This window comes from Rutilus rutilus, assembly GCF_951802725.1.
Source record: "Rutilus rutilus genome assembly, chromosome: 18".
NCBI lineage: Eukaryota > Metazoa > Chordata > Actinopteri > Cypriniformes > Leuciscidae > Rutilus > Rutilus rutilus.
Window position 1 is genome coordinate 12,026,461 of NC_140231.1, and position 19,101 is coordinate 12,045,561.

The window sequence follows — 19,101 nt, forward strand, 5'->3', positions numbered from 1 at the left end:
ACGACAGTGATGCGGTGCAATCAGGCTTAATTTGCAGCACCTGTTTCATTCTCAAGCCGAAAGGAAACTTTCGACCTTCACTGTGTTTTCGTTAAGCCGTGAAGCTCTGTATATGTATTGTTTTTTATTTATGATTTCTTGAAGATGCAGAAACCCTTGAAGAAATATTTTGTAAACATGGACGAGTATCTGGCCAGCATCGGGCTCTACCGAAAAATGATGGCGAGAGACGCGTCCTGTCTGTTTCGAGCTGTTTCTGAGCAGGTAATTTCCATAATTATACCTTGAAAGAAGCTCAAACTGTACATTTTTGTGTCATAGTCACAGGTTGTGAAAGTATGAATTCTTGAAAACCGTGTATGCTGTAGCATAGCTGTTAAAACGAGAAGCCAAATGACATTTCTATGATTTCACCTCTTCACTTGTCGTTCTTTCTTTTTTTTTTGGACAATATGCTGCTGAACTGATGTTTTTATTTTGTCATAAGCTTTACTACTCCCAGAATTACCATCAAAGAATAAGAAAACAGTGTGCCAACTTCATGAGGGCAAACAGATGTAACTTTGAACCTGTGAGTGAATTCAGACTCCATCAACGAAACCTTAGTACAAACTGTCATTCAATTTAAACATTTATAACATGTTGTCTTATTGTGTTACCATGTGTTTCAGTTTGTTCAAGGATCTTTTGAGAAGTATTTGGAACGCTTGGAAGACCCCACGGTTTGCATTCAGGGTCTTTCCATCTTCACAAAATATTAACATTGCATATTATGGGGTTTATTGTTGTAGTTTAATGATTGGGCAGGCGTTCACTGTGTCAAAAACCAATGTAACTGACATATGTTTGTAATGTACCGTCTTGTAATATCCCAAATTTCACAGGAAACCACAGGACAAGTGGAAATAAAAGCACTGTCTTTAGTGTACAGGTATTTGCATCTACTTTTTCTAAATCCAGAGCCTTTTTTTGTGGAACACTACTTTATATATTCTCTTTGATTAACAGTTTTCTAAAAAAAATGGTTCACCCTGAAAGGAAAAGGGTCATTACTCACTTCCATGTAATTTCAAAACGCAGTATTTTTCTAGTATTTTTCTATTTAAACATACCATATGATTTTAGAAGATGTGGAATAAAGTGCTCAAGTTGTGTGGACCGCTTTTAAGAGATAGGTATTTTGGAGATTTACAGTCCTAGTCCTCATTCACTCTCTTTATATTAAAAAGTGGATGTTCTCAAATTCACTTTTGGTGTTCCATGGAAGAAAAAACATAAAATAGCCCTAAAGTAAAAATGAGGGAAACTATTCGTTTTGTTTTGTGATGCATCTGATTTATATCCTTTTGAATCAATTCAAATGTAATTTCATTTAAAATGTGTGATTTTTGGGCCCAAATTCTCATATGAGTGGTTTTCGGCACAGGCGGTGCTTTGTCATTTACAGGTATCCAGGTAAGCCGCCAACTGAGATTGCAGAGGAAGACAATTTGCCTAAGGTGAGGAATGTTAACTCTCTCTGTTCACATTTAGAGTTTAGTTCTAATTCAGTTCCACTAATCTGGCCATGAATCACCTACTTGACCATGAACCAACTATAGTTACCGTGTCACGGAAAGCAGCATGCACTGTTAAAGGGATACTTCACCGATTAGCATTAAGCTTTGTATCAGTAGAAGCCTTGCTTCCCTCCCTCATGTCCCCCTGAGACGAGAGATTTCTGTATTGTGTGTCTGGAAAAAACCCTCCGATGAAATCGTCATTTTGCGTCATCGGAGGCTTTTTTGGCGAGCGGCGAGAGACTACAGCCAGTAGTAGGAGCTCGTTCCGCATGTTTTCAACCCGCCCATAGGGGGTGGGATCTCATGATAAAACAGCGTATTTTCAGTTTCGAGTCAACTAGTAGCCTAGTTGTATCATTTCTTCCGATACTCCCCTCTGTAACCAATAGGCGTGGCTTGGGAGTGGCCTCGTAGGGCAGCGAAGCAAGTGCATTCTGGGAGTTGTTGTCTTTCATCCACATGAGCCGAAAATAAATTTTCTGGCTTTTCTCAGTCTAGAAGGCACCAACTTCTAAAATAATTTCACATTTCTACTACATAAATGACCTAATTTAAATACACATTTATCTTTCCAGTGGTGAAATATCCCTTTAAGTTTGTGGATATTTTTCTTTTTTACTGCTATTTGAACATTTATGAAAGATTTGATATCATGAACCTAAGCTGCAAGTTTTTCCATTGAAGCTCTCATTGTACCCGGACGGGAAGCTGGACCCCTTACTCCAGAAGTTACATAGTGAAGGATGATTCTGTTGGAATCCAACAGCACTAGTTAATTTAGTATATAATGGCTTGGTTTCACAGACAGGGCTTAGACTAAAGCCCATCTTATACTTCTGCGTTGAATTCCTTCCGTGGCTACGTCGTAGGCTGTGTGTAGCACGCGTACCCTTCGCCGTACCCTGACGTGCACCCAGGGGGGCAGGGTTTCATAAAATATTGAAGCTTCCCCGGGCGCCGCCATTGATTGGCGGACCCCCACCTGCTGTTAGCATTCCATTGACTCCCATTCATTTTGGCGTCACTTTAACAGCGAATAACTTTACATCTGAGGCGTTTAAAGACTATTTGTCCATTGTTTATTTCTAAAGAAACACGAAAATGTAAAAAAGGCTCCATTACCTTGTATCTTACGTTAGGCTAACGATTGCGTCATAACCACGCGACTCTCTGTCGCACAGTAGAGAGATTACCGTATGGACAGGAGGAGAAGCTCGCGGGCAATCGGGGGGACGTGGAGGCAAAATGACAAAATTATTAATCAGAATACTTAGCAAAAGTTGCTCCTGCTCCTAGCTCATGGACACCTCCTACTCACGCTCTCCGTCTCTGCAAGTTTCGGAAGGGAATGATTCAGATTTCTCTTGGCACAGCTACTAGAAGACAGACGGGTTGCTCACGTCACATCTACGTCGTCAAGCTCAGTTTGAGTCTGCGCAGTACGCTCGACCCCCAGGAAGTGAAAGCTTCTAATTTGCTTCACTTTTCTCCGTTGAATCCAATGGGGTCGCTGTGTCCAGTTTATAAACTGTCTATGCGTGCACCTCTCCTAAAATGTAACAACGCGTCAATTCTGCGCGGACGCAAGCGCTGTGATTGGTCTGCTAGAACCCCTCCCTCTAGTTTCAAATGCTCCCTCTGCATGTGTTATTGCGCATCAATGCGGACAACGACGCGGAAGTATAAATGAAAACCAACTCATTGCCTACAGCGTAGAGGCTCCGGCTTAGGTCCGACGCAGAAGTATAAATCAGCTTTAAGCCAGTGTTAGGCCTTAGTTCAATTAGGACATTTAAGTAGTTTTTTTTAATTTTAGAAAAAAAACATTACTGGTGTGCATCTTGAGACAAAACAATGTCAGTGACTTGCATTAAGATACATCAGTGCAAGTTGCTTTCAGTTAAAACGGCTGAAACATGCATTGTAGTCTGGGTCTAGCTTAAGCCTTGTCTGTGAAACTGGGGGAATGTGCATCACTGGGTGGGATGTTTGAGGCTGAGATCAAATTTTGGTTGGCAGCATTCACGCAGATTTTGTTCTGCTTCCATCCACCAGTTGGTCTTCCTTTGAAATGTGAAGAAATAAGATGACAAATTTAGTTTTTTCTTTGCTTAAGCATTGCTTTGTTGATAAAGTACTGCGTCATTTCTGCAGCATTTATTATGGTTCCCAGCACATTTATCATCTTGAATTCCACCCCACAGATTTTGCTGTGTTGCTCAAACAACGGCCACTATGACATTGTTTACCCCAAGAACTATCCAATGGATGCTGCACTATGTCAGGGTGAGTTAGCAATTCATCAAGACAAGATTCCTTGTGTGATACATAATGAACAATCACAAATGGTGAACATTTTGTTCTGGATTGTTGGATTGGATTGTAATTTTTACAGCAGTAGTGGAATGTTGTATGTGGCGTTTTCACTTTTTTTCAGCCTTGTTGTATGAACTGTTATACTCTCGTGTTCTGGGAGTTGAGGAAGAAGAGCTGCAGGTGGCGCTGGAGGGATTCAAAGGAGGGGGACGACGATACAGAAACAGCCAGTCTATGTGCAGTGATGATGCTGGCTACGACACCCCAGAAGACCGGCCTCAGAGGTCTTCTCTTGTTTCCTGACTCTTTCGTAGCACACTTTAAGGCTGTCTCCTGTCTTCCTTTATCTTTCTCTCTGTCTGTGTTCAAAATCGCCCCCTATACCCTATTTAGGGCACTATTTGAGGGAACAGCCATTTGTAGTGGTGTCTGAAACCATAGTGGATTTCATCAAATGCACTCATTTAATCCAATAATGCACCGCAATAACAAGTGTACAACAGTTGTACACTCAACAGCTAGAGAATACCCATAATGCACTGAGAGTCACGCTGAATGAATTCCTGCGTCTTGCCAGTCGATGGTCCCGCAGCTGAATCATCCGTCTACCCATTTTCAAACCACACACTTCCAATGTGGCTACAGCGTAATATCTTACAGATATAAATTCATTTTTAATTAATTGTTAAATTGTTTAATTAATGTTTATGCATAGTTTCCATGACTAAATCTTTTCATTACTTGAGCTGCCAGTTTAAGTTTTAAATGATTATTAAATAGCAAGCATAAACTATGCAAAAGCTGCAGCCCTTCTGGTGCACTCGGTGTCTTAATTCGCTCACTTATTTTCATTCACTCCCTCAAGTGGCCTAATGTAGGGTCTAGGGGGTGATTTTGAAAACAGCCTCTCTTTTTCTTCAATGATTATCTCACAAATACAAAGTGGTTTCATTATGGGAAAATGTTGACCGCTCACATGCCTTGCAAGTATAGACTGTAAAGAAATAGTACACCCAAAAATTTTAATTCTGTAATTTATCCATGTGATGTTCAGAAACACAAAAAGGAGATGTTTAGTAAAATGTCTGAGCTGCTCTTTACTATAAAATGAAAGTGACTGGGGATGACAAACTCATTTTAAGCATATTTTATATTGTCATGTTTCACAGTATTACTGTTTTCACTGTATTATTGATCAAATAAATCCAGCCTTTATATATCGCCAACCCCAAAACTTTGAATGGTAGTGTACTTTCAAAAAGAGTAGCTTGACAGTAGAGTTGCTTAAGTTACAGCTAGTAGCAAGTAGCTTCTCCAACACTGCTGGTCACTATGCCGGAAATTTTATAGAAAAGAGCAGTGTAAACGTTCTTTAACATTCCCACAAGAAAACCATAGGAGTTTTAAACAACATGAAAATGCACTATTCTGGATTTTTTTTTGTAGATGGAAAAATGCCAGTTTATGTACTTTGCATGACTTTTGTTTCAGAGAAGAATGGGAGTCGAGTGGTCACTGCCGCTCAGAAGACAAATCCAGAGCTGGAGCTGAGGACCAGAAGGTGGCTAAGAACATAATTTAAAAGATTAAGATGTTTAACTTTCATCAGTATTTAACATACACTTTTTTTTTTGCTCCAGGCCACAGAAGGTTCAGGAAAACTGGTTCTGCCATACAAGGTACTAAAGGCCTTGGAGCCAGAGTTGTACCGCAACGTAGAGTTTGACGTGTGGCAAGACAGCCGCAAAGGTCGGTTTACTTTACTTCAGTTAAATTTTAAGAGCATTAATGACTCTTACACTAAATTAATACTGATTCCCATGTTACACCATTCAATTGAAAGCACACATCATAGTAATGTTTCATTGAATGTAACTCATAAGTTTTTTTCTTGGTGGGGGATGGATTGTGCTAAATGGGCTTCATGAAAATGTAAATTACCAGATTGACTTTACTGGTAAATGCACAAATATGCTGTTCACACAAGCAACGGCGTTCCGGCTTTTTACCGGTAAGACACCATTCAGATCCAAAATACTGGTAAATTCTGTGATGTCAGTCATCGGAAGTGATCTTTAAACGCTGTGCCGTTTTGTCTTCATCCGCCCGCATGAGAAGTGCTTTAGTTTCACTATCTGTTCAAATTTGACAATTTACTTTTACTTCTCAGTGAAAGGCATTAAAGGTGGGATCAGTAGTTTTTGAAAAACACTTTTGAAAACCGTGTCAGACCGACTACCAAAACACACTTGTAACCAATCAGCAGTAAGGGGTGTGTCTAGTAATGATGAGGAGAGACTGCTCAGTGCACACAGCACAGACATTAGCCGAACGATTACAGAAAGAGATGGCAGATAAAAAAAAAAGAGGACAATGCCTGCGGAACTTAAAATAAAAAAAAGGCTTACATCAGGCAAGAGGTAGAACTCGTGTTAATATCGGAGAAGCTTGAGAGAACTCGAGTGGAAAGGCCTAACATCAGATGCCGAGTTTGCTTTATTTCTTCTTGATGGGTGAGTAACCGTTCTGTGAAACAAAGCTAAACAAAAATATGCTGGCCATTGCTTGAATATGCTCGTGTTTCATCTTTGCTTTTTTCATTTGCGATATTGTCGTTCGATTCAGCTATGAAAAAGACACATAAGCCTGGCGTGTTTAAACCTCAAGCGTCGGCTCCCAAAGTGTGTCTAAAAAGTAAGATAATATACTCCTAATGTTTGTTTTCTTTGGTTCCTCATTTAGTGATTGATATAACACCCCTAATCTTTTTATAGTTGTAATATATTCGTTATTATGACTCGTGCTATCAAGCAATGGTCAAAGATGATCATCTTGCGCATATTTAAATATAAAAACGAATAAAAAGCTTACTGTAAACAGTGCTGAGTAATCACGTCATCTCCAAAAGAACTTTATGATTGGCCCAGAGCAGACTTTTTACGTCAGCACGTTTTGACTTTGTAAGTGACCATACCGGTAATCTTCATTCCATGTTCACACAGAGCACATTACTGGTAATATTACAACTTCCCTTACTGGTAATTTGCTGGAACCAATTTACTGGTATTTTTCAAAAGGTCCTGTAACACATGATCTCTTACGGATGTTTTATGATTCACCCCAAATATCCTTGAGAATATGACCACATGCAAATTAAATGTATAATTTATGAGCAGAACAGGTGGTTTGAGTAAGCTAATTGATGCCATGTCTAACATGTATATCTTCCCTTTTTTTTCTTTTTTTAAATATGTGCAGTTTTATTGTGATGTGCTTTGTGATAATCCTGTGTTATAGAGCTACAGAAGACTGATTACATGGTGTTTGCTGGCAGACAGTACTTTTTAGGAGATAAGTGTCAGGTGGGACAAGTGTTTAAGTGTTAACATTATTGCTAATTGGAGTACCATTTTTCTTTTGTCACACCTCATTTGATAAAACAAACCCCTGTTATGCATTTTTCAATACGAATTAATTTCCCCACAGCCCCCCATCATACTCATGTTTTTTTTCCCCCAGGTTCGCTTGGATCCAAAAGGGAAGTACTACAATGCTTTCATTCAAGAAGTAGGGAGTCACACCACTGCAGTGACCGTGTTCATTGAGGAGCTTGCAGAAAAGTAAGCTATGTTCACCTGTGCTTTCTCACAGGCAAATGTCCCTGAGAATCTCTAAATACCTTCTTGAACTCCTCTAGGCACCTGGTTTCCTTGAGTAATCTGAAGCCGGTGAACCCTGTGCCAGCCTGGAACATCACACCAAGCAGAAAGGGAAACTCCTACAACCATCCAGAGCAGTACACTGGAGAACTAGGTCTGTCTCTTTCCAACTACATTTGTGTTGGGCTGTACACTCCTTGAGTTTTATCATTTAGTTGATTTCTTATTTTGAGTATTTGATCGTATTAGATGTGTATAAAATTGTCCATTTACAGAACTTTCCAAAAATGTAAACATTTATGTGAACATGCAATGATCGTGTTAATCTTAATGAACCGCATAAAATAATGATATACTTTTTGAAATAACTTATTTTATTTATATATTCTATATCAGACAAAATGGCCAAATATTGGCTTGACATATGTATGTATAGTAGGGTGGTCCTTATCAAGTCCAATTTTTTTTTTTTTTTTTTTTTTTTTTTTTTGCAAAATGTTAGTGTCTTAACCTCTTAAACTGTTCCTTTTAACTTCAAAATTAGAAATATGCAAAAATGTTGACAAAAAAAATTATATTTAGAGGTAGCTCAATCATGTGGAAGATTGCCTATGTTAAGCTGTGCGGTTATTATTGTGATATGCAAGTAATATTAAAAGTTGCTGCAAATGAACTACATTTTATTGAAATCAGAGCAACACTGACATGACAACAATGACAACAATCTCAAAAAAAGCACTAAGTTTTCAACAATCCCTCATTTCTGATGCTCAGCAGCCAGTGTTGACTTTTTGCAGTCTGGATAGATCCGTCAGTGATCTTCCACCACATGAAGGAGAAACTGCAATTGTTCTTCAGAGTGTGTGAGATAGCCATTGTATTCTTGAATCAGAGCCACTCCTCTCTCGGCGTGATCATTGACTACTTGCATTGCATGTATGGTTGCCTGTGCCTCCTGATAATCTGCTTGATTCGGCCAAAGTTCCGGGTCAATTTCAAGGAACGTAATGTAATTTTTTAAACCAAAAAATGTGCTCTAAACCCAAACAATAACCAAGGTGATCATCAATAGAAATATGTATTGATTCCACCAGGAAAGGTAAATCTGCTAAACCGGGTCATGGATGGATTAATTTGGATTTAGTTTCTACAATAAGTAAACTGAGATATGTATCTAAAATACATATTTAGGAATATATGGTGCATTAGATGCTTTTATGGGGTTTTTTTTTTTTTTTTTTTTTTTTTTGGAATTTTACTAGCCAGGTACAATACCAATTCAAATGATCTGTTTTTACGGAAAACATCAATCTCAGAAAGTTTAAAGCTATTGAGCTACCAGTAATTATTATGTTACTGCCATAAAAGTTGGCATGCTGTATTTTCTTATATAAAAGAACAATTTAAAGGGTTAAGAGCAGTGGTTAAAGTGGGATTTGGCAGGTGGGGGAACCCTCAAATTTTGTGTAGGTGCAACAGGGAAAAATGACTCACCGTGGGACAACATATTGAGTTTTTATTTTGGGCCATCTACATCTACACTGATATGATGACGATACTATGTTAAAATTGCTGAACACCACGATATGGAACACAACCTTGTTTTTCACAATGTAAATTTAAACATAAAAATGTGAAGTCCAAAACTGACTGAAATGTGCAGTAGTTAGGGGGGTTCGGGGGTATGCTCCCCCGAGAAAATGTGGATTTCTCTGACCAACATATAGCAATTTAGGGCTTTTGAAGGCCAGAAAAAAAAAAAGAAAAAAAAAAAAGATAAGAAATAGCTTAAACCTTGGCCATTTGATTATTTGTCAATACCTGCTCTCTCCTCATCTTCATCTTTCTTTTTCTCTCAGTCTCCTTATCCTGCCCTATTTCTTCCCCTCCTAAAGCTGAACTTTGACTGATAGTCTTTTCATTTTCGTCTGTGTCAGTGAAGAAAGTAAACAGGCTCAGCTAATATTTATGTTTTATGAATGATTTTCTGAAACAAGTTAATTTACTCAAGGGCAAGGCTACCAGGAAAGCTGTAGCCTAAGTCAGTATTGCCAATAGGAACCTTCTACAAGCTTTGGAATTTGAAAACGTCTGTTTTTAAATGTTAAAAGTAATTTTAATTTATAGTCTACGTTTAACGCAGTTGGTGGAATTGGCAGACGTTCCCTTAAGCATCATGCGCTGTGGAAACGCGTCAAAGCATTCTCTGGTATAAATATAATATATAATATAATAATAAATAATAAAATATATTACAAGGGAAAACAAATGTCCGGCGAATATCGGACCTAAAACTAACTTTACCGTGCTCAACCACCGCGAGTGCATTCACGCATTAGTAGCCTAACCGCTGGCGTTCAGCGGGGAGGGGAGGCGTGAACCGGTGTAGATGCACTAAAATCAGACAGGAGAACCGTGAGAACATAACGTCGGGAAGCGTGTTTGTGAAGGCAGGGCCAGGCGGTGATATTCAGTTTTGATATGATGAATAATGAGAATCATTGAATTTGATTAGAATGATTTGATTTTAATCTATTTATTTATTAATTTATCTGGGCCCACTTTAACCCCTGGTTAAGAGCATGATAATTGGAGACTTTAAAAATAAGGACCACCCTGTATATATTATACCTGTATAGTATATCGTTCTTCGTGAGTGTTTTGCAAGTATGCAAATACAACTTTATATATTGAGCTGTGCAGTAATAGTTTAAATTTTTTGTGCTGACATAATCATACAGCTGAGATTTGCTATATAGAGTGTAATTGTTCGCGTGAGTACAGTATGTACGCATGTAAAGTTGGATCTACTAAATATACACAACTTTTAATATATCGCTGGCCAATAATATAGTTTACATTTAAGCAGTTGCTATACAGTACACACTGATTAACACAAGTATACTTTATGTATCTGGGTAAGGTTGGATTTACTTATAGTAGTTGCATATTTTGTTGTTAATTATTCATTTATCTGGTGATTTGAGAATTATGAGATTTGTTCAATTTATAATGATTTGGTGTAGTGACAACAATCATGTTATGAAAATGTTTTTATTTATTTTTTCTCTTTAAAGACCCCGAGCTGCGTGGACGCCGAAGGTTCTTCAAGAAGCCTCGTGGTAAGGAGATGTTGATGGCAGTATCTTTCAGTCGTCCTCAGCCTGGCTTACCTCCCCGTCTGCAGCCTGGGCCAGGAAACATTCATCCTGTCCGTTCTCCAGGGGTGCACTGTCCCGCTCCACCTCCTCCAGGCCTGGCCTATGAACACTACCGACCCCATCCTTCGCCTAGACCACCGCGGGGGTACGGACCACCCAGGTTAGACACTATTCTTTAAAGTTCTTTGTTTATTGTTGTATCTTCTAACCAAGTCCTGTTCCTGGAGATCTAACTGGAGTTCTGATCCAACCCTGATCAGACACACCTGACTATAATTATCAAGTTGTTCTGAAAATCTTAATTAGCTGGTTCAGTTGTGTTTGATCAGGACTGGAGCTGAACTTTTTAGGACGGTAGATCTCCAAGAATAGGATTGTGCACCCCTGTTTTAACCATATATGTATATCATAAGTCCTACCCTTACTCATTGCATGAATCTGTTGTTTGTGGTTCTTTTGCCACACATCTGTTTTTGTCAGAAGTTCGGGCCGATTCCTGAACAGACACCATTTTATTGGACCAGACATGGCCTATTATCCCAGTCCTAGCAAGCGCTGCTACCAGAGTTTTGATAACTACTCTTTCAGGTCACGGTAGGAAAGCATTCACTTTAACATAGTTTGAATCTTAACATAGTGCTATAAATTAGACAAACTACAGTTTCTCTTCAATATAATCTATCAATCTATTGTGTAACTGCATGGATTTATTTATTTATTTTGGGGTTTTTTCTTCAGTGTCCCCAAAAAATGGGTTCTGAAAATTAGGATGTTTACATGCCTTACCTTTTGAAATATGAATTTGGGGGAAACTTTTTTTAATCTTTTTTTTTTATATATATATACCTTTTAGTTTACGTCACAACCTGCCAAAACCACATTTGACAGCTTGTTGCATAGAAAACAGCAATTAAGACATTTTCAAAATTATTTACTTTTAAATCAATTGATTTCTCAGAAAAGCAATGAAGTATGAGTGATTGCGTAATCCAGCCGAGTTTAGCTCTGCAGGAAAGTGGCCCTCCAGGAGCAGGATTGGACACCCCTGGCATAATCGAATGCTGGTTCTCAAAGCTTAGGCAGCTGTTGCCTGACTTGTTGCCTCGCTACCCAATAAACCAATGACTTCTCAGGCAGCATTTGTTTTCAGAGATATCCCCTAAAACTGATTTTGTACTGCTTTTGAGTCAGCATAACAGTCTGATGGTCTGCAACAAAACAGAAAGAGCATTAGTGATAACCAACCAAATATTTAATTATCAAAATACTTAATTCTTTAAGAATTGATCAATTAAGTCAAAAGTTGAAAAAATTGGGCAAAACATGCATTTATACACAAACTAACCACCATATGCAACTTTCAGACAGAATTTTTTTTCTTCAGCTGAACTGTCATGGACCCACACGCATAGGAGAGTGGTATATCATTGGCAGTTTAGAATACATCTATGCTGCCTCGAAAAATTGATTCGATGAAGGTATCTCAGTGGATAGGATGTGAGACAATCTTCCTAACTTCAGATTCTGCCTGTGGAGCATTTTTCAGGTTTCGGACACGGGCGAAGAAATTGTTTTATTGGACAAATTTGTATGTGAACGATGCATTAATATTTGTGGTCCATTGTCCCAAAGGGAGAGATTAAGTTTTAAATGCAGTCAGACCTAAATTGTATTTATTTTTAACTTGTCAGTACACTTTATTGAACAGACTCAATTTGTCATTTTTGTTTTTGTAAAATTGTCTGTTAACTCGATTAGCATCATTTTCAATATTGCTAGATATTTCAATTTTGTTGTTTTGTTTCTTTGCTCCAAAAACATCTTTAATTCAACTGCTAGCAAAGTGAGTTAAAAATGTGTATGTATAGAAGGAGTCGAAGGCAGATGCACTCTCTGAATAAAGAGTGTCTGAGTTGTGTTCCTGAGCCAGGAGAGGACACCCAAGACATGGAGGGAAGTATCACCTTCTATGAGATTGAAGAGACTGATGAGAGTGCCTTCTCCCCAATACCGGTGAGACAACGTTCTACTTTAGTAACAGTTGGGATTTTAAGACCATTCACACACACCTATAACGACAACCATATTGGCGTCCATACCAGTGCACCATAACATTCTGTTTATCATAAGCGCACTCTGCTGCTTTAAATGCTTGAGCTTTTTAAAGTTGAGTGATTGGCTGTTAATGCTTTTATCATTCATCAGCTAGAAAAGGAATCCAATGATTTAGTTCCTCTGCCATTTATTGTTATAGTTGTGTGGATTTCACTATTCTTTTAGAATTAGAATGATCATTAAAACTTTATAGTTATTGTCCTTGGTGTGAATGGGCCTTGATGCTAAGATCAGTATTGTGTCTGTCTCTGTGTGTATCTGAAGGGTCAAGCAGTGTCCAGCCCCATGGTTCCAGGGGCCACTGCTTACTGGGTGCCAAGAGTTCCCAGTCCAATCCCTCCTTCAGGCAAACAGACCATGACATCATCAGAGGAGGACCCTGATGAGAGGAGTACTGCTGGTGACCAAGGTACAGCCAAAACCTTGCCAGTGTAGAGTCGCTGCATATGAGTGTGGTTTGGTTCTGAATACCTCATGGCTCTGTCAAAACTCCCCACATGGTCAGGTTTTCCTACCATCTTTTTTTTTTTTTTTTTTATCACTGTCTCCTTAGGAGCTTAGGGTACATTCAAAATAAGAGTGTAGGGAGGCAGGGTGAGTTTGTAACAACAAATCCCAAAAACTTCTACAGTGGTGAGCTAACTTTTTCGAGTGCTGTTAGTGTCTCGCTTTCGCTCTGACATCAGATTTTGTGCGACAATAGTAGCTAAACACTGCTCTTTCATATGATGGGTGGCAACCAGTGTTAAGGTGACATACCGCCACCTAATAGATTGTAGTGTCAGTCAGTACAGACACTGGATTATTTACTAGGGGTGTGATAATACACTTGGCTCATGAGACGAGACGATACACAATAAGAAACAGTATTTAATTTTAGCTATCTTCAATGATAAAATATGACATAGAAAATAGTGTCTCATTCAACAGAAAGTCACAAAATGCAAAACAATGCAGGTGCATTTTACTTATTTAACTAGTCTATGGCTGTCACTGATTATTTTGTAATTGGTAAATTATTTTGCCACCTCAGTTAAAGTCCATGAATAAAAAATGCTCTCATATATGGGATATACTCGTCAGATTAGATCCCCTAAATCGAAACTCATGCCTGCACTTGATGTTGTCACATACATTTGGTACACACTGTTGGTAGTGATTTTTACATTTAAACCAACAATAATTCAGCAGAAGATTATTTACTACTGAAGCTTTCTTTTGTGTGGAAGCGCACACAAAAGTTTTTACTGGCTACAGTTTGAAACAGCCTTTGCCTTGGAATTATGTCTATGATGCCCAAAAGTGCTGTCTTGGCAGCTCACTAGGCTTTAACAGAGCCCATATGTTGTGTTATGATGAATGATTAATTTGAACTGTTTGTCTTGACTAGGTGAATACTCTGAGGAGTACATCTACTCTGCCGCAGGTTAGTTCATTAACGGCTTAGACGCTAGAAAAATGTCAGCATTATGCTCTTGTCATTATATCCTGTGTTTCTGTATTGCAGAGGCAGGATATCAGAACCCATCAGTGTATGCAGCAGCAGCAGAGTCTACCACCAATCTGGTACAGTCTTCTAGACTTCTTCATTTGTCAAAGATGTCCACCAAAATGCTAATACTGTGGCTGACATGAGTTCCAATGAATGGGAAAACATGGAGTAGATGTGCTCTGACAGCTCTGCACAATCTCTCCTAAACCAACCTGTATTTTTCCCTTCATTTGAGAATATAGAAAATGGGACTGTCATTAGACTGTTTCTGTGCAAAAAAAATGTGCTCCTCTAATTCTTTAAATTAGAGTTTTAATGGGAGATTGTGCTGATCTGATTGAGTTTTAATGTGTCTTGCAGACCATTCAAGAAGGAAGTTCTCGTGCCGGGTCGCCACAAGAGGGAGTCGCCACCTACAGTTACTCGCAACAGGCATGCATTGTTCATGATTTTCATAAAATTGTTACATAGTTGTGTTCATCCTCTTTGGGTGGGACATGTGCTGAATCTTTTCAGGTGGTTGTGAAGTCATCTGTCCTCTCCGCTTCTCAACAAATCAACTCTGCCCCGGCTGCAATCTTCACTTCAAACTCTTCCTCTTCATCCACTGGGAGCTCCCAGACCCCCCCAAACCCCCTGCAGCCCAACAGCATCCTGACCCCGGGACAGCCGCCACCCCAGAATGTTCTGAGCAGGCCTGGTATACACCTCTGAGTTTCTGTATTTTATAACAGAGGAAAATTGTTATAAAAATGTTAGCCGATATGATGAATGAAGGCACTCTCCTCTGTATTTCCAGCAGTTCCGTGGTTTGTGAATGAGCTGGGAGAGCCAGTCGCCTTGGCACCTCCTCCACCCTACTCGTATGACCCCAATGGCAGTGACCTTCCAAGAGGTCAGAGGGAACCACCTCCTTTTTGAATTATATCCTGCATATTTGTTTTTTTACCTTGTTTTTTTTTTTCTAGATTGCAAAGTGCTTCAGTACTACTACAATTTGGGAGTACAGGTGAGTGTTTTTTTTTTTTGCTTTTTATCGCCACATTGTCAACTCTAGAGAACTGTAGCTTATGTGATATGAAGGTTTATGTGTGTTATGCTTAAAATGAAAAACACATGGCATATTGTGGCTTTTATTAAACAAGCAGCATGATAAAAAGGCTAACTATGAAAGTCAACCATTTAGTAACTATTAAATAGTTCATTCTTAACAGCCTTAAAGGTAAAGTTCACACACAAAAAAAACAAAAATTGTCATCTGAGGTCACAATATAATTCAAATGAAATTGAAGAACAAACTGGTTTAACAATTTCTTAGGCCAAATGTTGTCAACCTGTATGACTTCTGTGGAACACAAAAGAAAAACATCTCAGGTTACATATGTAACCCGGTTCCCTGAGAGGGGAAAGATATGCTGCGGACGTTGACTCTGTGTGAACTCCCCTGCGTGAGCCGGTGTCTGAAGCATGTCTAAACGCGCCAATCTGATTGGCCCAAAGTATGGAAGTCACGACACAACGTAGTGCATCACCAAGTCCACGAATGGATGTTTGAAGACGCTCTGGCATAGCCGGGGCGTGGCAATGAGATGCAGCGTCTCGTTCCCCTCTCAGGGAACCAGGTTACATGCGTGAGACATTCCCTTTCAAGGTGAACTCTGCTGTGTCTTGACGTTATGGGAACTTCATTCCAGCGTCGCCGCACCTAAGGCAAGAGCCTTCCCACATGGCTGTGTACAGACTCTTGTTGAGTGCAGACTAGACTTGGACTAACCCTGAAGAACATGGGATCCTTTGGTTGAAACCGTGTCTAAGCTATAAAACCTGATGAAGGTATGCGGAGAAGACCAGCCTGCCACAGCAGAAACGTCTTGTAAGGGTGCACCCCTTGAAGATGCTTCACCTCCTAGTGGAGTAGGCCAGCATCTGAAATCCAATGCAGTATCCTTTGACTGCATTACCTCGTTTGCGGCCACCAAAACTAAAAAACTAAAAGCTGAGAGGATTTACGCCACTGGCCTGAGCGGTGGACTTAAATCCCAAAGCACGAACCGGACATAAAAAATGAAGGCTTTCTTGCTCTGACATTTTATGTGGCGGAGAAAAGAAAGCTTGCGATTTGTCTGTTAGTAATCCCTTTACATTGGTACACAGTTACAATAACTTTAAACATTTTCATGCAAGCTTGATGGTTTAGTCAGCAGCAGAGTTCTCATTAACTGCTGGGTTTTGAAAGGTTGCAAAATGCTTGATTTTTATGTAATTTTTTTCAAGATTTGAAATGTGCTTGAATTTTGAATATCCTTAAATGCTTTTTTTTTTTCTTTTAAACGTCTTGTGTGATTTTAAAAAAGAAAGACAAAACGAAAAATAACCTTTAAAGATCAAGTCGTGGATAATTTTTGCACAATTCAACTAGGGACAGAGTTGTTTATGATACCGTATCAATGACAGCAGGCTTGAAGTGTAAAATGTCTGTGTCAAGGAGCAAAAAACCCAAAGTTAAACCGCTGCATAATTTACAAAAATTATATTTATGTTTGCGCTAATCCGTTCTCACCATCCACCCTAAAGGTAGCCTGGCTGAAACCTATTGTAGTAATCATTTACATTTAATAATAAAATGTTCTGCTGTCATATCATTAAATTACTTTTAATTAAATAAAAATAGCCAAAGATTAAAATAATAGCGATAGCATTTGTTTTACTGCAGATAATGCAATAACGGGTACAGTTCATTTTCATATTAGAAAGTGTATGGGTTCAGTTTCAGTAAAATGTGTGTATATGCTGCTTAAATATGGACTAGACATATGCTGTTTTCGGCAACAGTATCTTTTCTCTTCTCACTCACACAAAATGGATTCAATATTCCTCAAAATAAATAATGCTCAAATTGCTTAAATTGGATTTTATTTTGACTTAATCTGCTATTGTCTTTGCAACTGACCTTTTGATTTAACCAAATATTCCATAGAAGTCATCACAAATGACTTTACTTAAATGTTATGTCTATTTCATTTTTATTGCTAAAATTAGAGTGTTGAACTTTATCCTACATTCATTTTTTTTTAATATCCGGAAAGGCAGCAAAGCTGAAAGTTCATGTTGCGTTTCTTTTAGCTTGAATCAATTCAGTTTCAGAATTTGTTTTATATACATGTATGTTTTTTTTCCTCTTTTGGAAAGTAAATGCAAAAATGTATGGTTTTCTACTGCTGTTGGACCAAGTGGAAATAAACTTTGCTATGGTCTTGCAGTAGCTATCCTACTATAGTTTACTTCAGAGTGGTTTTTGCATACAATGTAATTATTCATTATATCTAATTATTCATTCACTATTGTACACACCCTTGAATGGCTGACACTGCTTGAAAGTGCTGGAAAAGTGCTTCAATTTCACTCTTAAAAAATCTGTACAAACACCAACTAAAACTATTAAAATTAATTGAAAGCTGGAATTTTAAAGGTTGCCTTGAATGGTTTGGGCAAGTTGAAACACTAAAATTTAAACTGGAAATGAATCCGCTAAAACTGAAAGAAAAATTAATTAAACCTAAATAGTAAAGGCTAGAAGAAACTAATAAAAACAAAAATCAGATCTCAAAGTTACAAAAAGTTAAACTAAAATAAAGGTAATTCAAAATATTAAAAGCTATATTAGTATAGAAATAACACTAAAATGACACTGGTCAGCAGAAACCGAATAATGTGACTTGTACTTTAAATGTGACAAACCAGTGTTTTTGTATTTCTTCCAGTGGTATCAGCAGAGTTACTGGCACTCTATGGTGCAAATGCAGCAGGTGTATCAGCAGCCGGCCGCAGACGCTCAGTTCCAGCCGTACTCGAGCGCCGTTCCTACCGCTGACCACACGGTTCCCCAGACCTACCCTGATCCTGTCCGCACGTGCCCCCATCCACAAGGAGACGTGCCCAGCAACGGTCAGCGTCCCTCTATGGTTACCACCACAAACCTCCACACTCTCTGCCTTGATCTTGTCAAACAGTCTACTCTATTCTACACTGTACACTCACACCCATGCCCTCCTCTCCTCAGGCACCTCTCTGACTATGGAAAGCCCTCCCACGGTGGTCCCCGGCACGGTGTTCTACCCCCTGGTGCAGGAGCAGTGCGGCCAGCCGCCCCTTCACCCCAGCTATGAGCCCTACGTGCCCGTGCTTTCCACAACATATCACTACCTCACGCCCTGGACTCACGGTGCTGGCCCGCATCCCCGCATCCACCATGCCACATACTGCCCCTCTTCCTCTCACTCCCCCGTCAACTACATCACCCAGACCCACCCCACCCATATGCCACACTCACAGTTTGTCTAAGTATCGTTTACCAGCAGAAATGTTCTCGCTTATGTTGTTCAGTTGTTAGTTCTGTATTGTTTTCACAGACGAATGGTTATTCAGGGATCCTGCAGTGTTACTCGGTACATGAATAGAAAGGCAGGACAGAGTAGATGTGCTTTTACCACCCCGCACGTTCTCTCCCAAATTAACATCATTTCACCGATTTAATAAGCATATATTGGATTTCCCCCATTCAATTATTTATGGATTTTAAAAAGTGACTCGATTCTAAATGTAATTAGAATTCACTTCTCATTTATTTTTACAAATGTTTGCACGCTTCCAGAATGTAGTCGTTTAGCAACACACCAGGAGTTCAATCCTTAGGAAACCATTGTCTGTTTTTTCTATGTAAAAAAAAATAAATAAAAATAAATCACTTATTGTAGCTGCACAAATAAAAAATAAAAAAAATAAATCAAGTTGTTTCC

The 19,101-nt window shown here is 39.0% G+C and overlaps 1 protein-coding gene across 7 annotated transcripts; it reads left to right on the forward strand.

Moving 5' to 3' along the window:
* The first annotated feature begins 13 nt into the window (after positions 1–13).
* alg13 (ALG13 UDP-N-acetylglucosaminyltransferase subunit) lies at positions 14–19,065 on the forward strand. 7 transcript variants are annotated; one of them, XM_084386710.1, is made up of 25 exons: positions 14–264; positions 488–571; positions 672–722; positions 885–931; positions 1,427–1,499; positions 3,767–3,848; positions 4,000–4,162; positions 5,370–5,439; positions 5,519–5,627; positions 7,176–7,240; positions 7,398–7,498; positions 7,576–7,691; positions 10,615–10,659; positions 10,762–10,858; positions 11,182–11,292; positions 12,567–12,711; positions 13,078–13,222; positions 14,204–14,239; positions 14,321–14,379; positions 14,666–14,737; positions 14,822–15,005; positions 15,105–15,200; positions 15,274–15,314; positions 18,067–18,250; positions 18,366–19,065. In XM_084386710.1, the coding sequence occupies exons 1-25, from the start codon at positions 145–147 to the stop codon at positions 18,644–18,646; spliced, it is 2,577 nt and encodes an 858-aa protein (XP_084242836.1). In that variant the 5' UTR covers positions 14–144; the 3' UTR covers positions 18,647–19,065. The 7 variants fall into 7 exon arrangements, with proteins under 7 accessions (XP_084242836.1, XP_084242831.1, XP_084242834.1 ...); XM_084386709.1 differs by having other exon boundaries at positions 30–264; positions 11,179–11,292; XM_084386705.1 differs by having other exon boundaries at positions 29–264; positions 10,615–10,858; positions 11,179–11,292.
* Positions 19,066–19,101: the final 36 nt, after the last annotated feature.